This window comes from Hyperoodon ampullatus (genome assembly GCF_949752795.1).
Source record: "Hyperoodon ampullatus genome assembly, chromosome: 16".
Classification (NCBI taxonomy): domain Eukaryota; kingdom Metazoa; phylum Chordata; class Mammalia; order Artiodactyla; family Ziphiidae; genus Hyperoodon; species Hyperoodon ampullatus.
The window spans coordinates 52538239-52555197 of record NC_136929.1 but is presented as its reverse complement, the minus strand read 5'-3'; the positions used below and the strand labels follow the sequence as shown (position 1 = coordinate 52555197).

Here is a 16959-nt window from a genome sequence, read left to right as displayed (position 1 = left end):
TTAAAGTATTTTAAAACGCACATTTTAAGGATTCTCCCCCTAAATGCTGTTGGTAGAAAGATTACCAGTAATTGTTAATTTAAATGATTCATCTTCCCCAAAGGGGTCAAAGAACCAAAGTGTGACACAGTAGGCTTTTCTTTTTGTAAAGTCTGTCTTCTGGGTGTTTTTTCTACTTACAAAAGTGTAATTCTTTTCTTAGAAAAAGCGTTAGAATATAAAATTCTAAGTTGATTCTTAAACTATTTGCATAATAATTATAACTGTGTTTACCAGCACTATAAATGCTTATTTTTGCTAGGCTAAAAATGAGGGCGAGAGCATTATTTGAATAAGGAAAGCATAAGGTAAATGCTATGCGAGTGTATGTTAGGGTTAAGGGTAGTTTCTAAGGGAGCAGCCTTGATGAGAGAGTTAAAGATGCTTTTAGGATGCTTTTAACATTTCATTGTAGTAAATGGCCTTAGTTTAGCCTTCCAAAGCTCCTCATGGTCTGTCTTACACCTTTTTTCCTTCTGTATTTTTCACTGCTCTGACACACATCCTGCTGCCTGATGCAGTGTGTCCTTTCATGCCTCAGGGCTTCAGTTTTATGCAGTTCCCTTTGCCTCTGGAGACCTAACCTTTCCACCATTGCACATGCTCCTACCCCTCACAGCCCTGCAAGGTGCCCCGAAACCTGTCCTATTCACAGCCAGGTGTGATCTCTCCTGAGCTTTTAGAACATTTAGTTGCCTTTTGAGTAACTTTTTTTTCAAGTATTTCACATACTACTGAATGGTCAAGGATAATGCCTTTAGTATTTAAAAAAAATCCCTCACATTCCTGAAGACTATTTCTTGGTCACAGTAGGTGTTTGATGATTATTGAACGAATGATTGTAAAAATGTTAGCATAACTTGTGTTATCAAACCAGGTCCATTGACCCAGTGCACAGCAAGCCAAACACTGGGACACCGGGGTTTGCAAAAGGGAAAGGGTTTGTTCGTGAGGCAGCCGAATGAGGAGATGGGAGAACACATCTTGTATCTGCCTCACCAGAGGTGAGGGGCTTGGGATATTTATGGGATAAAGAAGCAAGTTGGTCTGAGGTGTGGGAAACGATGATGAAGTGAGGTCATCGGTGTTCTGTGTAGGCATATCTGAGTTACATGCTTCTTCATGGGATGCATGTTCAGAAAATGGCGTTAGCATGATTTGGGGGTGAAGATTTTTTGCCCTCTGATGTCAAAAGGTCATCCATGAGATTCTCGAGACGGCCCAGTTGAGTGGTCAGTGGTCTTGACTGGTTTGAACTGAGCAAGAGTAGCTCCATGTTCCTGGAAAACAGTTACCATTACTATAATGCCCTATATATCAGAGGTGTTTTATATAGGGGATGGTTAAAGGAGTCTTGTGATACGTTGTTCAAGCTACATGAAACTTGGAGGGTATGCAATTTGCAAGAACAATTAAAGTGAGCTTAATCAGTGAAGGCAGGTTACAGGATGTTATTTATCAAGCAAGTTATAGTTTAAGGGATCTAACTGATGACTGCCCTCAGTTTCACTTGTATCATTTTTATACAATGGAATGAATTTCTCTACTCTAAAACAGGTTAATGTACATGCAAATATAGTAATTCCTTTAGAACATGGTTTCTCAGTGGTGGGCACTGTTAACATTTGGGGCTGGATAATTCTTTGTCATGGGAGTTGCCCTGTATGTTGTAGGATGTTTAGCAGTACCCCATGTCACTCCTCACTCCCACCTCAGTTGTGATGACCCAGCAGTGTCTCCAGACATTGCCAGATTTCCCCGGGGGACAGAATTACCCCTGATTGACAACACTGCTTTAGAAGAAGAAAAGCATATGGATTTCAAGACTCTTAATTGTAGTTTATAGTGTGTATGTATATTGTTTTTGAAGGGTGGCTTTTAAGTAGAAACAAAATAAATGTTTCAAGTTTTTCGAATTTAACTTTGTATAGTTTAAGGAAACTGTTCGAAGACACTATTAATTCCTATAAAACATTGATAAGTTAAAGAAGTTGCATTTTTTTCACTGTTTGGTGTATTTTACATTGAATAATAGATTTTATTTGGTGTTTCCTCCAGATTGAAATTAAAATGAAAAAGCCAGAGGCTGTGAGATGGGAAAAGCTAGAGGGACAAGGAGATGTGCCTAACCCCAGACCGTTCGTAACAGGTTTGTTTTCTGGCCTTGATGAGCTTTAAATTCATATTGTGTTATATAGTTGAAATTAAATAGTAATGAGTATTCTTTCTGCTTTCATTATTTATGTTCCCAAGGTAAGATACATTGAATATAAGGAGGTTGCTCTGTAATGAAAACAGAGTATTTCTTATGATGGTTCTAACTTCTTAAACTCCATAAGAATACAGATAAATGGCAGCAAAAGCCCAGAGGGAATTGGGATTTATTGTTTATCATGTCAGTTTGTGACATCAGTTGGGGGTTGTTGCCTTTTGTGTGTTGGCCTTTCCTATTTTTTCTTTCTGTGTTTTACGTGAATTAGTAGTTTACTCTGCTGATGTATTTCCTCCTCTTCTCTTCTCCCCTCTTATTTATTCCTTTCTGTTTCTTCTAATTATGTCAACTCTAATTTCCTGGAATTTCAGGGCTTCACAGTGAAAAGTATCTAGCCCATTTCTCTCTCTCTCTCTGTCTATGTCTCTCTGTCTGTCTCTCTCTCTCTGTCTGTGTCTCATGTTTTGGCTGTGCTGGGTCTTCATTGTGGTGTGTGGGCTTCTCTAGTTATGTGGTTCAGTAGTTTTAGCACACAGACTTAGTTGTGCCATGTGGGATCTTGGTTCCCCGACCAGGGATCAAACAGGCCCCCAGCATTGGGAGCACCGAGTCTTAACCGCTGGACCACCAGAGAAGTTCCCCATTTCAGTATATTTCTCTTTTTTAAAAAATAAATTTATTTATTTATTTTTGGCTGTGTTGGGTCTTTGTTGCTACGCGCGGACTTTCTCCAGTTGTGGCGATCAGGGGCACTCTTCGTTGTGGTGCACGGGCTTCTTGTTGCGGGGGCTTCTCTTGTGGAGCACGGGCTTCAGTAGTTGTGGCTCATGGGCTCTAGAGCGCAGGCTCAGTAGTTGTGGCGCACGGGCTTAGTTGCTCCGCAGCACGTGGGATCGTCCCAGACTGGAGATCGAACCCGTGTCCCCTGCATTGGCAGGCAGATTCTTAACCATTGCACCACCAGGGAAGTCCCTCAGTATATTTCTAAGAGGTGGAGGCAAACAGCTAATGAAGGCCTAAGGCAGGCTTAGGGGTAGAGTAGAAAACTAAGGTTGATTGCTTAACCCTTCAAGGGACAGACTACTTTATGTTGTGGTCAATTCTGAGCATAGGCAATAGGCACATAGGTATTTTTCTAATGGAATGATTAATCTGTAGGACACACTTAGAACTACAGTCTAAGACTATTTTATAGCAATGGCCTCATTAATGAATGGAGAGAAATTTCCTTTGATTAGAGATAATGTTCTGATTTGATGACTGAAAAGAGGTAACTCTAAGTTTCAGCTACTTTTAGATTTTTCACTGGTTTCTTCTATAACAGAAAATACAATTTCCTTGTGGCACTTTGTAGAAAACACTTAAGTTAGCCAACAGATCATTTTTAAATTTTATTTTGAAATAATTTTAGATTCTAAGAGAAGTTGCAGAAATAATAGAGTTCCCATGTACCCTTCACCCAGTTTCCCTGCATGATAATATCGTAACTAACCTATAGCATGATTAACAAAGCCAGGGAATTGACACCAATAGATAATTTTTAAGAATTGAAATACTTCAAATTGGTATATAAGCTATTTATTAAGCTTCTGCTTCCCGCTTTATGTGAAAGGTATAGTAAAGGTGTCATGCGCTTTTCTTGGGGCTGACTCCCAGATACTTTTGGATTGAGGTTTATGTATAGCTTAAAGTATTTTTTAAAAGAAATATCAACACTTTAAGTATAGTGTATCACCTAAGTCTAACAGCAGCCCTGATAGTAGGTAGCCTAGTATTGTTCTTCCTATTTTACAGGCTCAGAAAGGTTAAGCAACTTGCCTAAGATTACCTAGCAGTTTTCATTGTCTGGGACTAAATCCAGCTCTTTAGAGCCTGGCTCTGGTTCTTCTGACCCATGGGTGATACTGCTTGTTGCTGCATTTTTAACAATGGAAGTCTCTGCTGACATGAGTATCTTTGCAGTTATTTGATATCAATATTATAGTGAATAAGCAAGGAAGTTAGGTTACCTGTCTCTCCGTAGTTCATCTACCATCTCTACAGGTGTTAACGTTTTTCTGAGATTAAAGATTTTTTGGTGTTATAGTTACAAACTCTCTAAACTCAGTGCCTTGGAGATTCAAGATGCTATTCCTCCTGACCTGTTATATTTTTGTAAGGAGTTAATATGCTTGTCAGAGTTTTGACAAGCTGGAGACTGCAGATAAGGGCAAGTTGATTAACCTATCTGGGTCAGCTTTCTTATCTGTGAAATGGAGATTAGAACTGTGTTCCCATCTGGCGAATCAGCATTAGGATTAATTAAACCCATGTTTCCTAGGTTCTTAATTTACCGTGGCACGCATGTTTTTGTTTCCCTGGCTAGTAGTGAAAATGTACAGAAGACAGAGGAGATTACTTTTAGAGGAACGGTAGATAAAATGTGGAAAACAGTATGCTTGCCCTGTGGTGTGCTGTGGTTTTGTTTTGTTGTGGGATGGAAGAGCAGAATGAACAATTAGTAGTTTCTCAACTATTTTGAGAAAGGGCATATATAGAGCTCTAGGCAGCAGTGCAAGAGGGGCATTTAGACTAGCATTCATGTGTCCTAATATACTCATAGGGAAATTTTGAATCAGGTTTTTTTTAAAGCTCTATAGCTGTTCTGTCCAGGGTAGTAGCTGCGGGCCACCTGTACCTGTTGACCACTTGGAATATGACTAGTCTGGATTGAGATGTGCTCCAAATGTAAAATACATACCAGATTTTGAAGACTTAGTATGAAAAAAAGAATATAAAATATCTTAATATTTTTATATTGATTTCATGTTGACCTGATATTATTTTGCATGTATTAGGCTAAATAAAACATATTATTAGGATACATTTCACCTGATTCTTTTTAGTAATGTGGCTACTAGAAGTTTTTAAATTAGGTATGTGAGTCGCATTTGTGGCTTACATTATACTTCCATTGAATAGTGGACAGAACTGCTCTTACAGCTCTTAGGTAACCTGTTTCGTTACTTTTTAATTATTTGTGTGCGAAGATCTTGATTCCCTGGGTCTTTGGGGCAGTCTTGGCAGTGCCTGAGTCCCTGGGTTCGTTGCCTCTCTGGCTGCAAGCAGCCTCTGTTTATCCCAGTGTGCCCTACAAATATTATTATTTTCTATATGTGCATGATGTGGGCACTGAACTCTAGATCATCACATGTAGTATTTTTCAACATTCAGGAATTCTTTATTGTTTTCTCCTACTGAAGTAATCTAATATTTTTAATGTGGGGAGAGGATGGAGTCTTAACTCACTGGCAGATGGCCTGGCAATTCATTACTTTCAGCTTATTTCTGCTCTGAAAGATATAAGTACCTCAGGAGAAGCCACATTTTTAACATTTATTAAAACTGTTTAGAGAAATTTGTTAATGAAGCATCTTTTAAAAAAATTACTATTTTTAGAATTGTTTGTACTATCTTTGCACCTTTTTTGTAAACATAAAAGTTCCTGTGTGCTTCTCACCCAGTTTCTCCTATTATTAACATGAAGGATCTGGGTTTTTTGTTTTTTGTTTTTTTTTTGTGGTACGCGGACCTCTCACTGTTGTGGCCTCTCCCATTGTGGAGCACAGGCTCCGGACGTGCAGGCCCAGCGGCCACGGCTCACGGGCCCAGCCGCTCCGCGGAATGTGGGATCTTGCCGGACCGGGGCACGAACCCGTGTCCCCTGCATCGGCAGGCAGACTCTCAACCACTGCGCCACCAGGGAAGCCCGAAGGATCTGTTTTTTAATCTAATTTTGCGTAATGTACCAAAAGTTTACACTTTGAGTTATTTTGCTCAAAAGAAATTCCCAGATTTTACATTATGCTAACTGATTGAGTTTTTAGAAGTGTAAATGTTAATTATTGATTTATATATCAGAAAGACATTTATTACAAACATGAAATTCAGTGACTTAAAACTATTTGCTAAAATGTTGTATACACCATGGTCAGAAAGTTACATATGCTTGACATAATCACATGTTGATTAATCAGTTTTGTCTTTTTTTACTCCATAGATGTAAAGAACCTGTATCCATCATCATCTCATTATACAAGAAATTGGGATAAATTGGTTGGTGAGATCAAAGAAGAAGAAAAGAATGAGAAGTTGGAGGGAGATGCAGCTTTAAACAAATTATTTCAGCAGATCTATTCAGATGGTTCTGATGAAGTGAAACGTGCCATGAACAAATCATTTGTAAGAACATAAACTTTAAGAAAATCTATTGTAGTAGTAAATTTCACAAATTAAAAAAAAAAGTATGTAATTTGAGATCAGATTGCATGTACTATAGTTGGGAGGCCATTTTGAATGGACTTTGTCTGAACATTTGTTCTTGCTCTAAACTTAGAGTAATTATTGAGGAAGTTGGGAACTTGTGGAGGAGGTGAGAAACAAATGGTATGTTCCAAGTAAATTTTTTCATCAGGGAGTTAGAACTGGGAAGTCTTAAGAAATACCAGGGTTATAGTTAGTGGGTGATATAGAGTTATTCCAGTTGGATTTATCACAATAGCTGAGTGAGCTTCCGGTGTTTACCTTCTGGTATCATGTATAATCTCAGTGTCAGATGAAGAATATAGAAGGGAAACTTCCAGAACAGTGTTTGCCAAGTAGAAGGTGCACATTAATTATCGTTGGTTTGTTAATAATTTCCGTATTGATTAAGAAAATTCAGGTTTTTTGCCAGGGCATGAATACCACCTGAATTAGGTCTCAAGTTCTGAGATTTTAATGACTAGTCATCACTGTAGAACCATGTAGTTTTTTTTTTTTTTTTTTTTTTGTGGTACGCGGGCCTCTCACTGTTGTGGCCTCTCCCATTGCGGAGCACAGGCTCCGGACGCGCAGGCTCCGGACGCGCAGGCTCAGCGGCCATGGCTCACGGGCCCAGCCGCTCCGTGGCATGTGGGATCTTCCCGGACCGGGGCACGAACCCGTGTCCCCTGCATCGGCAGGCAGACTCTCAACCACTGCGCCACCAGGGAAGCCCAACCATGTAGATTTTGCTTGAAGCTGTAATCATTTGACTTTTACCCGTAGCTCTGGAAATGTCACTGTCTTCTTTTAAGGCATTTATATTTACAGTAGAAAGTTAAAGTTATTATTTAATAATTAAAATTAATATATAGGTAATAAGTGTGTTTGTGGCTCAGATATTCCATGTAAGTTACCAAGTGGTAACTGATCATGATTGTGCTTTTCACTATTGCCTTAAAAGAATTGTTTTTAATTAAACTTTTTATTTTGAGATAACTGTAGACTCACATGCAGTTGGAAGAAGTAATAGAGATAGATCCCTTATGTCCTTTACAGTTTTCCCCAGCAGAAACGTCTTGCAGAATTACAATATTACAACCATGATATTGACAGTTAAGATAGAGAACATTTTTATTTATTTGTTTGTTTATTTATTTATTTATTTATTTTGGCTGCATTGGGTCTTCATTGCTGCGCGTGGGTTTTCTCTAGTTGCGGCCAGCGGGGGCTACTCTTCGTTGAGGTGCACAGACTTCTCATTGCAGTGGCTTCTCTTGTTGCAGAGCACGGGCTCTAGGTGCGTGGGCTTCAGTAGTTGTGTGTTGTTTTTTTTTTTTTTGCTGTACGCGGGCCTCTCACTGCTGTGGCCTCTCCCGTTGCGGAGCACAGGCTCCGGACACACAGGCCCCGCGGCCATGGCTCGCGGGCCCAGCCGCTCCGCGGCATGTGGGATCTTCTGGGATCGGGGCACGAACCCGTGTCCCCTGCATCGGCAGGTGGACTCTCAACCACTGCGCCACCAGGGAAGCCCAGTTGTGTGTTTTATATCTAAGTATTTGGTTCTTTTTTCTTTGAGTGATTATAAATGGTATTATATGTTTAATTTTGGCATCCATGTGTTTGTTGTTAGTATCTAGAAATACAGGGGGTTTTTGTTTTGTTTTTAATGTTTATCTTGTATTTATCTTGTATTTACCTTGTTGAACTCACTTACTGGTTCTAGGAGATTTTTTTTGGTAGATTGCTTGTGATTCCTTATGATTTTCTATGTAGACAATCATATCTTCAAATAGGGACAATTTAATCTCTTGCAATTCCTATATACTAACAACAAAAGATCAGAAAGAGAAATTATGGAAACAATTCCATTCACCATTGCAAGAAAAAGAATAAAATACCTAAGAATAAACCTACCTAAGGAGGTATTTCAAATAGGGACAGTTTAATTTCTTCCTTTCTAATATGTGTGCCCTTTATTTCCTTTTATTGGCTAGAACTTCCAGCACTATGTTGAATAAGATTGGTGAGAGTAGACACCGATGCCTTCTTCTCCATCTTAAGAGAAAAACCATTCAGTCTTTCACCATTAAGTATAATGTTAGCTGTAGGTTTTTGTAGATGCTTATCAAGTTAAGAAAGTTTTGCTGTATTTCTTTTTTTCTGAGATTTTTATCATGAATGGCTGTTGACTTGTCAAATACTTTTTCTGCAGTGTTTCTGCATGTGGTCAATACGATTAGGTGATTTTTTTCTTTAGTTTGTCAAAGTGGTGATTTTATATGATTAATATGATTGATTTCTACTGTTCTACTGTTGAACCAGCTTTGCATCCCTGGGATAAACCCCACTTGGTCATAGTGTATAATTCTTTTTATATATTACTCAATTCTATTTTTAAATACTTTAAGCATTTTTGTGTCTATATTTATGAGGCATGTTGGTCTACAGTATTCTTTTTTGGTGCTTTTTCTGGTTTTGGTATCAGGGTAATACGTCATAGAATGGATTGGGAAGTGCTCCATCCTCTTCTTTTTTGGGGGGAGGGTATTTGTAGAGTTAGTGTTGTCTTTAAAGATTCTTTAAACCAATGAAGCCATCTAGGCCTTGATACTTCTCTTTTTGGGAGATTTTAAATTATGAATTTCGTTATCCTAATAGCTTATAGGACTCTTCAGGTTGTCTATTTCATATTGAGTGACTTATGGTAGTTTGTTTTTGAGGAATTGGTCCATTTAAGTTGTTAGTGTTGGTAGGGTTCCCTTCAGCGTTGAAGGGAAATGCCCATTTCATTCCTATAATGGTAATTTGTGTCTTTTCTCTTTTTTTTTTCCTTTGTCTTGCTAGGGTTTGTCAATTTTATTTACTTTTTTTTTCCTCAAAGAATCAGCTTTTTGTTGATCTTAAATTTTTCCTTTTTTTTGTTCTAAATTTCATTTATTTCTGCTTTTAATTATTTTCTTCCTTATGCTTGCTTTGGGTTTATTTTGCTATTCTTTTCTTAATAGGTTATTTGGATGTGAGCTTAGATTATTGATTTGACCCTTTTTCTTTTTTCTATTATATGTGTTTATGCTATAAATTTCCCTCTCAGAAGAATTTAGCTGTCTCCCACAAATTTTGATGTTACTTTTTCATTTTTATTCAGCTCAGTGTATATTTTGATTTCACTTGAGACTTCTTATCCTAAGTATATATTCCATTTGAAAAGCATGTATATTCTGCTCTTGTTGAATGGAGTGTTCTATAAATGTCACTTAGATCCTGTTGATGGATACTCTTGTTGAGTTTTTTTATATTCCTGGTTGATTTTCTGTCTTACTGTTCTACTGATTGACAGAGGGTCTTCAGCTATAATTGTGGATTTATTGATTTCACCTTTAAGTTCTGTCAATTTTTGCTTCACATATTTTGCAGCTCTGTTGTTTGGTTCATATGCATTTAGGATTGCTATATTTTCATGGTGGATTGACCTTTGTATCATTATATAATGTCATTCTCTAACTCTGGTAATTTTCTTTGCTTTGATGTTAATATAGCTGATTCTTATGTCTTTTGGTTAATTTTTGCATGATATATCTTGTTCCATCCTTTTACTTTCAACCTACCTAAGTCGTTTTTTAAAAATTATTTTATTTTATTTTAAAAATTTTATTGGAGTAGAGTTGATTTACAGTGTTGTGTTAGTTTCAGGTGTACAGCAAAGTGATTCAGTTATACATATATATATTCATTCTTTTTCAGATTTCTAAGTCATATTTAAAGTGAATTTCTTTTAGACAGCATGTTGGGTCATGTTTTTTTTTAATTTATTCTGCCAATCTCTTTTAATTGATGCATTTGGAGCACTTAACATTTAATGTAATTATTGGACTTACTTATGTCTACCATGTAAGTTTTCTGTTTGTTCTGTATTTTGTTTTTGTTTTTCCTGCCTTCCTAATGGGTACTTGAACATTTTTTAGAATTTCATCTTGATTTATCTATAGTGTTTTGTAGTGTATCTTTGGTTGCTCTAGATTTTATATTAGCTATATTATACTTAGTTTATCATAGTCTACCGGTGTCATTTTTTTTTGACACTGAATGACGTATAGAAACCTTACCTCCCTTTATGTCCTTTTACTTTTTCTCATTTATAATTTTCTTAAATATTTCTTCTATATATGTTTAGAAACCACATCATGCAGTATAATAATTTAGAAAACTTAAGAGGAAAAGCAAACTCTTGCATTTACCTATATTGTGACCTTTCTTTCTTCCTTTCTGACTTTCAGGTTTCCATTTTTGTTTCTTTTCTTTTTTTCTTTTTAAACTCCTGAACACATTGTCTCCTCTCATTTCTTAAAAAAATATTTATTCATTTTATTTTTGGCTGCATCAGGTCTTAGTTGCAGCAGCATGCGGGATCCTCCGCTGTGGCTTGTGAGCTCCTCATTGCGGCACGTGGGCTTCTCTCTAGTTGTGATGCTCAGGCTCAGTAGTTGTGGTGTGTGGGCTCTGTAGTTGAGGCACACTGGCTCTCTAGTTGTGCTCCACATGCTCAGTAGTTGAGGCACACAGGCTTAGTTCCCTGACCAGGGACTGAACCCATGTTCCCTGCACTGGAAGGTGAATTCTTAACCACTGGACCACCAGGGAAGTCCCTCCTTCTGTTTGGAGAACTTCCTTTGGGCATTCTTTCAGGGTAGATCTGTCCATAACAGATTCTCTCTATTGACAAGGATTTCTTTGGGTTTATACTGGCTGGGATTTGCTCAGTTTCTTGTGTCTGTAGGTTTATGTCTTTTGCCAAATTTGGGATCTTTTCATTCATTATATCATTGAGTACTTTTTCAGACCTACCTTCTTTGTTTTCTTCTTCCTGGAACCCGATGACACAGGTATTGGATATTTTGTTATAGTTCTACACATTCCTGAGACCGTTCATTTTGTCTCTGTTTTGTCTCTGTCATTCAGATTGGGTGATTTATATTGTTCTGTTTTCCAGTTCACTGATTCTTTGCTCTATTCTCTCTATTCTGCTCTTGAGCCCGTTCACTGACCTTTTTATTTCAAGTGTATTTTTCAATTACAAAACTTTCATTTGGTTCTTCTTTATGTCTTCTGTTTCTTTACTGAGGTTTTCTATTTTTTTCATTTGTTTCAAGCTAGTTCATAATTCTTGTTGAAGCATTTTTACCCTGACTGCTTTAAAAATGTGTCAGATAATTTTAACATCTCTTTCATCTCTGTGTTAGCATCTATTGATTGTCTTCTCTTTTTAAACATATAATCTGAAATCTTCCTGGTTCTTGGTGTTTTTCACCAGTGCCAAGTGATATTCAGTTGAAATCTGGACATTTTCATGTTACAAGACTCTGGATCTTATTTAAACCATCTGTCTTAGGTGGCTTTTTCTGACAACCCCTCTGGCAAAGGAAGGGAAGTCACTACCTCACTATTGCCAGGTGGAGGTAGAAATCCAGGTACCCCACTCTACCTCCATTGACACCCCAGGGCATCTCCTTGTTACTGCTGGGAATAGGTAGGAGTTCTAGCTCCCCACGTGGTTTCCACTGACACCACAGGCAACAGAGGAGGCCAGTTTGTGATAGCATAGCATGGGTGGAAGTCTAGGCTCTTCATTCAGCCTTCACTGGCCTGGGTGGGGACGGGACCACAGTTTATTACTGTGGTGTTTAGCTAGAGTGATTATTGTCTAAAAGTTTTCTGTCTTTCTGTTTGTCTTTGTCCATTGGCTAGAGAAATCAGGCTTTTGTTGGGGCTTCTTTTGTTTGCACCCTTTGGCATTTCCAGCTTCTTCAGTTCCAGCTCTCGGAAAAAAATAAGGCAAAAAGAAAACCCAAAGAACTCACCACCGTGTTGTTCCTTGGGTCCCAAGGTCCCTAGCTGATTTGTCTTCTTTTCACCTTTTAGAGTTGTCTTATATTTGTTATTTATATAACATACAAGGTTTTTAGTTGTACTTAGTGGGAAGGCTAGGAAAAAGTACTCTCACTTAATGCCTCCAAAAGGAGAAATCAGGATTTTGTTAGTTTGTTTTGCCGCACTGTACAGCTTGCAGGCTCTTAGTTTCCCCACCAGGGATTGAATGTGTGCCCCCTGCAATGGATACGTGGAGTCCTAACCACTGGACCGCCAGGGAATTCCCTGAAATCAGTTTCAGTGTTGACTTTTAAGGACTTACTGGACAAAATAGTGTGTGAGATTTCAAAGTTATATTATAGAATCTGTGTCCATTTTCATACAGAAACTTTGCTAAGTGTAACTGAACCATACGTATGCATAAAATAAGCCATCTGTTTGGCAGCATTGACCTGGAACATACCAAGGGCTTGCTTCTGTCTTTGTGGGGGAATACAGGCATACCTTGGAGAACTGTGGGTTCAGTTCTAGACCACCATCATAAAGCAAATTTTGCAATAAAGTGAGTCACACTTTTTTGGTTTCTCAGTACATATGAAAGTTATGTTTACACTATGCTGTAGTCTACTGAGTGTGTAATAACATTATGTCTAAAAAATAATGCATGTACCTTAATTTAAAAATTCTTTATTGCTAAAATATGCTAACTTTATCATCTGAGTCTTCAGCAAGTCATAGTTTTTTGCAGTAGTAACATCAAAGATCACTGATCACACATCCCCATAACAAAGATAATAACAGTGAAAAAGTTTGAAATATAAGAGAGTTATCAAAATGTGACAGACATGAAGTGAGCACATGCTGTTGGAAGAATGACGTCAGTAGATTCACTTGATGCAGGGTTGCCACAAATCTTCAATTTGTAAAAAATGTAATGTCTGCAAAGTGCAGTAAAGTGAAGCACAATAAAACAAGGTCTGCCTGTACAAAGAAACAGACTCTATCTTATCTCTGATCTCTCTGTCTGATTGGGCAAAAAGACCAACATATACAGAACAATCAGGGAAGTGCTCAGTTGCACTGCAGTCCATAAGAAGAAAGGGGAAAATAAATGTCATCAGCAAATATGATCAGATTATAAATTAAATCTGCTTCCTTTAGTTCTCTTAGGAGTAGTTATTATATAAACTTGTCCCATTTTGTTCAGTATTTTATTTGCAGCCTACTGTGTGCCAGGCCACTGCACTTAGATCTAGGATATAAGTATTGGTAAAATGTTTCTTTCCTCTTAGAAACTCTCAGCTTTAGTTTGGAGCCACGGATGGGAAGCAGGTATGAGAAGGCAGATTCGTAAAATTTTATCAGTGCAGTGTCATAGACAAGTCCTACAAGAGTAGCTAGAGTCCTGACCAGGGTCAAAGAAGGCCACAGAGAGATGGTGACATGTCATGTTTGGAGGATAACTAAAGACATAAAAAGAACCGGGACAGAGAAGAGCATCCCGTGCAAAGGAACCCATGGAAAGGAGCTTGGTAGAGAGTGTGGGGCATTGGGATTATTTTGAGGCTCCAGTGTAATGGTAGCATACGTAACTTTATACATTCACCAGTAACATAGCTGATTATTTTTAAATGTTTAGATTTTAACAATTTTCTGTTCTTTGCTGTGATCCAAATCAGTGAATTTTTATTGCATTAACAGTTACAGCTTTATTTTTTAAATGTATTTATGAATATGCTAGGTTTGTTGGTAGCTGTTATGTTCAGTGGGTAGTAAATAGGTGACCAGTGCTTTACTGAGACACTAACTTTATGTGTCTGTGTGTGGATGTACCTTGATTTAAAAATAATTCCAGGGCTTCCCTGGTGGTGCAGTGGTTGGGAGTCTGCCTGCCAGTGCAGGGGACACGGGTTCATGCCCCGGTCCGGGAAGATCCCACATGCCGCAGAGCGGCTGGGCCCGTGAGCCATGGCTGCTGAGCCTGCGCGTCCGGAGCCTGTGCTCTGCAACAGGAGAGGCCACAGCAGTGAGAGGCCCGCGCACCGCAAAAAAAAAAAAAAAATAATAATAATAATAATAATAATTCCAGCATACACTTGTGTATATTTGACATAGAGAGAACATTAAGAAGGGGTTCTTAAAGTTCTGTCCAACTAGAAAGAGTTTACTTTGCAAAGTCTTTACTGTGCTCAGTAAAAGATTACATTATCGTTTTCTTTGGGAGCCAATTTCATTGGATTGGCCAAAAAGTTTGTTCGGTTTTCCCAGTAAGATGGCTCTAGTAGTGCTTAGTTGTCTTTAACTTCATTCGAAACAATTTTGTTAGATTGTATTGTAACAGCTGTCATATCAGGGTGCATTTTTAAAAAACTTATCAAAATTAGTGAATTTTTGTGTAGCCATTTCAATATTGAAGATGGAAGAAAAAAGCAACATTTTCTGCATATTATGCTTTATTATTTCAAGAAAGGTAAAAACGCAACTGAAACGCAAAAACAGATTTGTGCAGTGTATGGAGAAGGTGCTGTGACTGATCAAAAGTGGTTTGTGAAGTTTTGTACTGGAGATTTCTCACTGGACGATGCTTCACGGTTTGGGTAGACCAGCTGAAGTTGATAGCGGTCAAGACATTAATTGAGAACAATCAATGTTATACCATGCGGGAGATAGCTAACATACTCAAAATATCTAAATCAAACGTTGAAAATCATTTGCACCAGCTTGGTTATGTTAATCACGTTGATGTTTGGGTTCCACATAAGTGAAAAAAACCTTCTTGACTGTATTTCCTCATGTGATTCTCTACTTGAACGTAATGAAAACGTTCCGTTTTTAAAACAAATTGTGACAGGCAATGAAAAGTGGATGCTGTACAATATTGTGGAACAGAAGGGATCATGGGGCAAGTGAAATGAACCGCTACCAACCACACCAAAGGCCAGTCTTCATCCAAAGAAGGTGATGTTGTGTATATGGTGAGATTGGAAGGGAGTCCTCTATTATGAGCTACTTTTGGAAAAGCAAACAATTAATACCAACAAGTACTGCTCCCAGTTAGACCAACTGAAAGCAGCACTTAATGAGAAGCGTTCAGAATTAGTCAACAGAAAACGCATAATCTTCCATCAGGATAACACCAGACCATATGTTTCTTTGATGACGAGGCAAAAACGATTACAACTTGGCTGAGAAGTTCTCATTCATCCACTGTATTCACCAGATTATTGTACCTTTGGATTTCCATGTATTTCGGTCTTTACAAAATTCTCTTAATGGAAAAATTTCAATTCCCTGGAAGACTGCAAAAGGCACCTGGGACAGTTATTTGCTCAAAAAGATAAGTTTTGGGAAGATGGAATTATGAGGTTGCCTGAAAAATGGCAGAAGGTAGGGGAACAAAATGGTGAATACGTTGTTCAATAAAGTTCTTGGTGAAAATGAAAAATGTGTCTTTTATTTTTACTTTAAAACTGAAGGAACTTTTTGGCCAACCCAATATTTTCATCTCAAGGTAGTTTTTCCACATATACCTCTATGCTGATTAGCAGGGAGACATGGTGCTTTATATGGCAGTGTATGTGGACATGGTCCTCCTACCTAACTAGAGTTTCCTTTTCAGATTTTTACACGATATGGTAACTTATCTGGAAAGCCTAAGGTTAAACCAGAATATTGTCTTGTGTATATTGAGCCAAACATAGCTTATATTTGGGACTCTATGCTTGGAATGTTTTTAGAGAAATATTCTGTTTTGATTTTATGGGCCAATAATTAATCTATTTTTATTTTTTATTGCAGATGGAGTCTGGTGGTACAGTTTTGAGTACCAACTGGTCTGATGTAGGTAAAAGGAAAGTTGAAATCAATCCTCCTGATGATATGGAATGGAAAAAGTACTAAATAAATTAATTTGCTATCACTGTATTGCATATATTCAGCTAACACCCATTGTGTATTTATACTGCATTCATGAATTTTGAACACTGAGTACATCTTTTTAAAGGATTATACCTCTTTGTGCTTTAGAAATTATTTTCCTTCAAGTGTTCTAAGAGTCTAATGAAGAATGAAGATCATGTTTTATCACTTTTGTCCTTAAGGACTTCAGATATGCTGAAACGGAATGAAGTATCATTTGCTACTAGATAGATTAATTCTACCTAGTTGTGGGAGTGGAGAAATTGTTAATGGGATATCTTGGGTTATTGCCTTATTTTTGATGCAGTATTCTGCTAATAATTTATTAGACGTGGCAACTTTGGGTGAGCATAGATTTCTCAATTTCAGTGTTAAATGGTTTGCTTTTAAAAACTGCTTTTGAATGGAGTTGTAAATACAATTTTTCTATGAAGAAGTTTGGTTTATTTACCTTTTTCTTAAGTTTATAATGAAAACTTTGAGAAATTATTTATCACGGGATTCCCATTTGATTATTTTTATGGGAAGTATTTGTAATTGCACTGAGAATTTTGGTCCTTACCCTTCAAATTCCTGTACAAAACATTGACACCTGAGTTTATCATGCTGCAAATTTAACTGTACTGAAGGCTAATCTGTGA

At 37.6% G+C, this 16959-nt stretch overlaps 1 protein-coding gene across 2 annotated transcripts in view; it reads left to right on the top strand.

Annotated features, from left to right (window-relative positions):
- SUGT1 (SGT1 homolog, MIS12 kinetochore complex assembly cochaperone) overlaps positions 1-16319 on the top strand; it is a gene marked incomplete at its 5' end in the record, with an annotated part of 44303 nt that extends 27984 nt beyond the window's left edge. For both annotated transcript variants that reach the window (XM_079721677.1, XM_079721678.1), the window contains 3 exons: positions 2098-2188; positions 6291-6472; positions 16199-16319. In XM_079721677.1, the coding sequence (XP_079577803.1) occupies positions 2098-2188; positions 6291-6472; positions 16199-16300 (375 nt within the window). In that variant the 3' untranslated portion in view covers positions 16301-16319. The remainder of the gene's footprint in view (positions 1-2097; positions 2189-6290; positions 6473-16198) is intronic.
- Between the last annotated feature and the right edge of the window lie 640 nt (positions 16320-16959).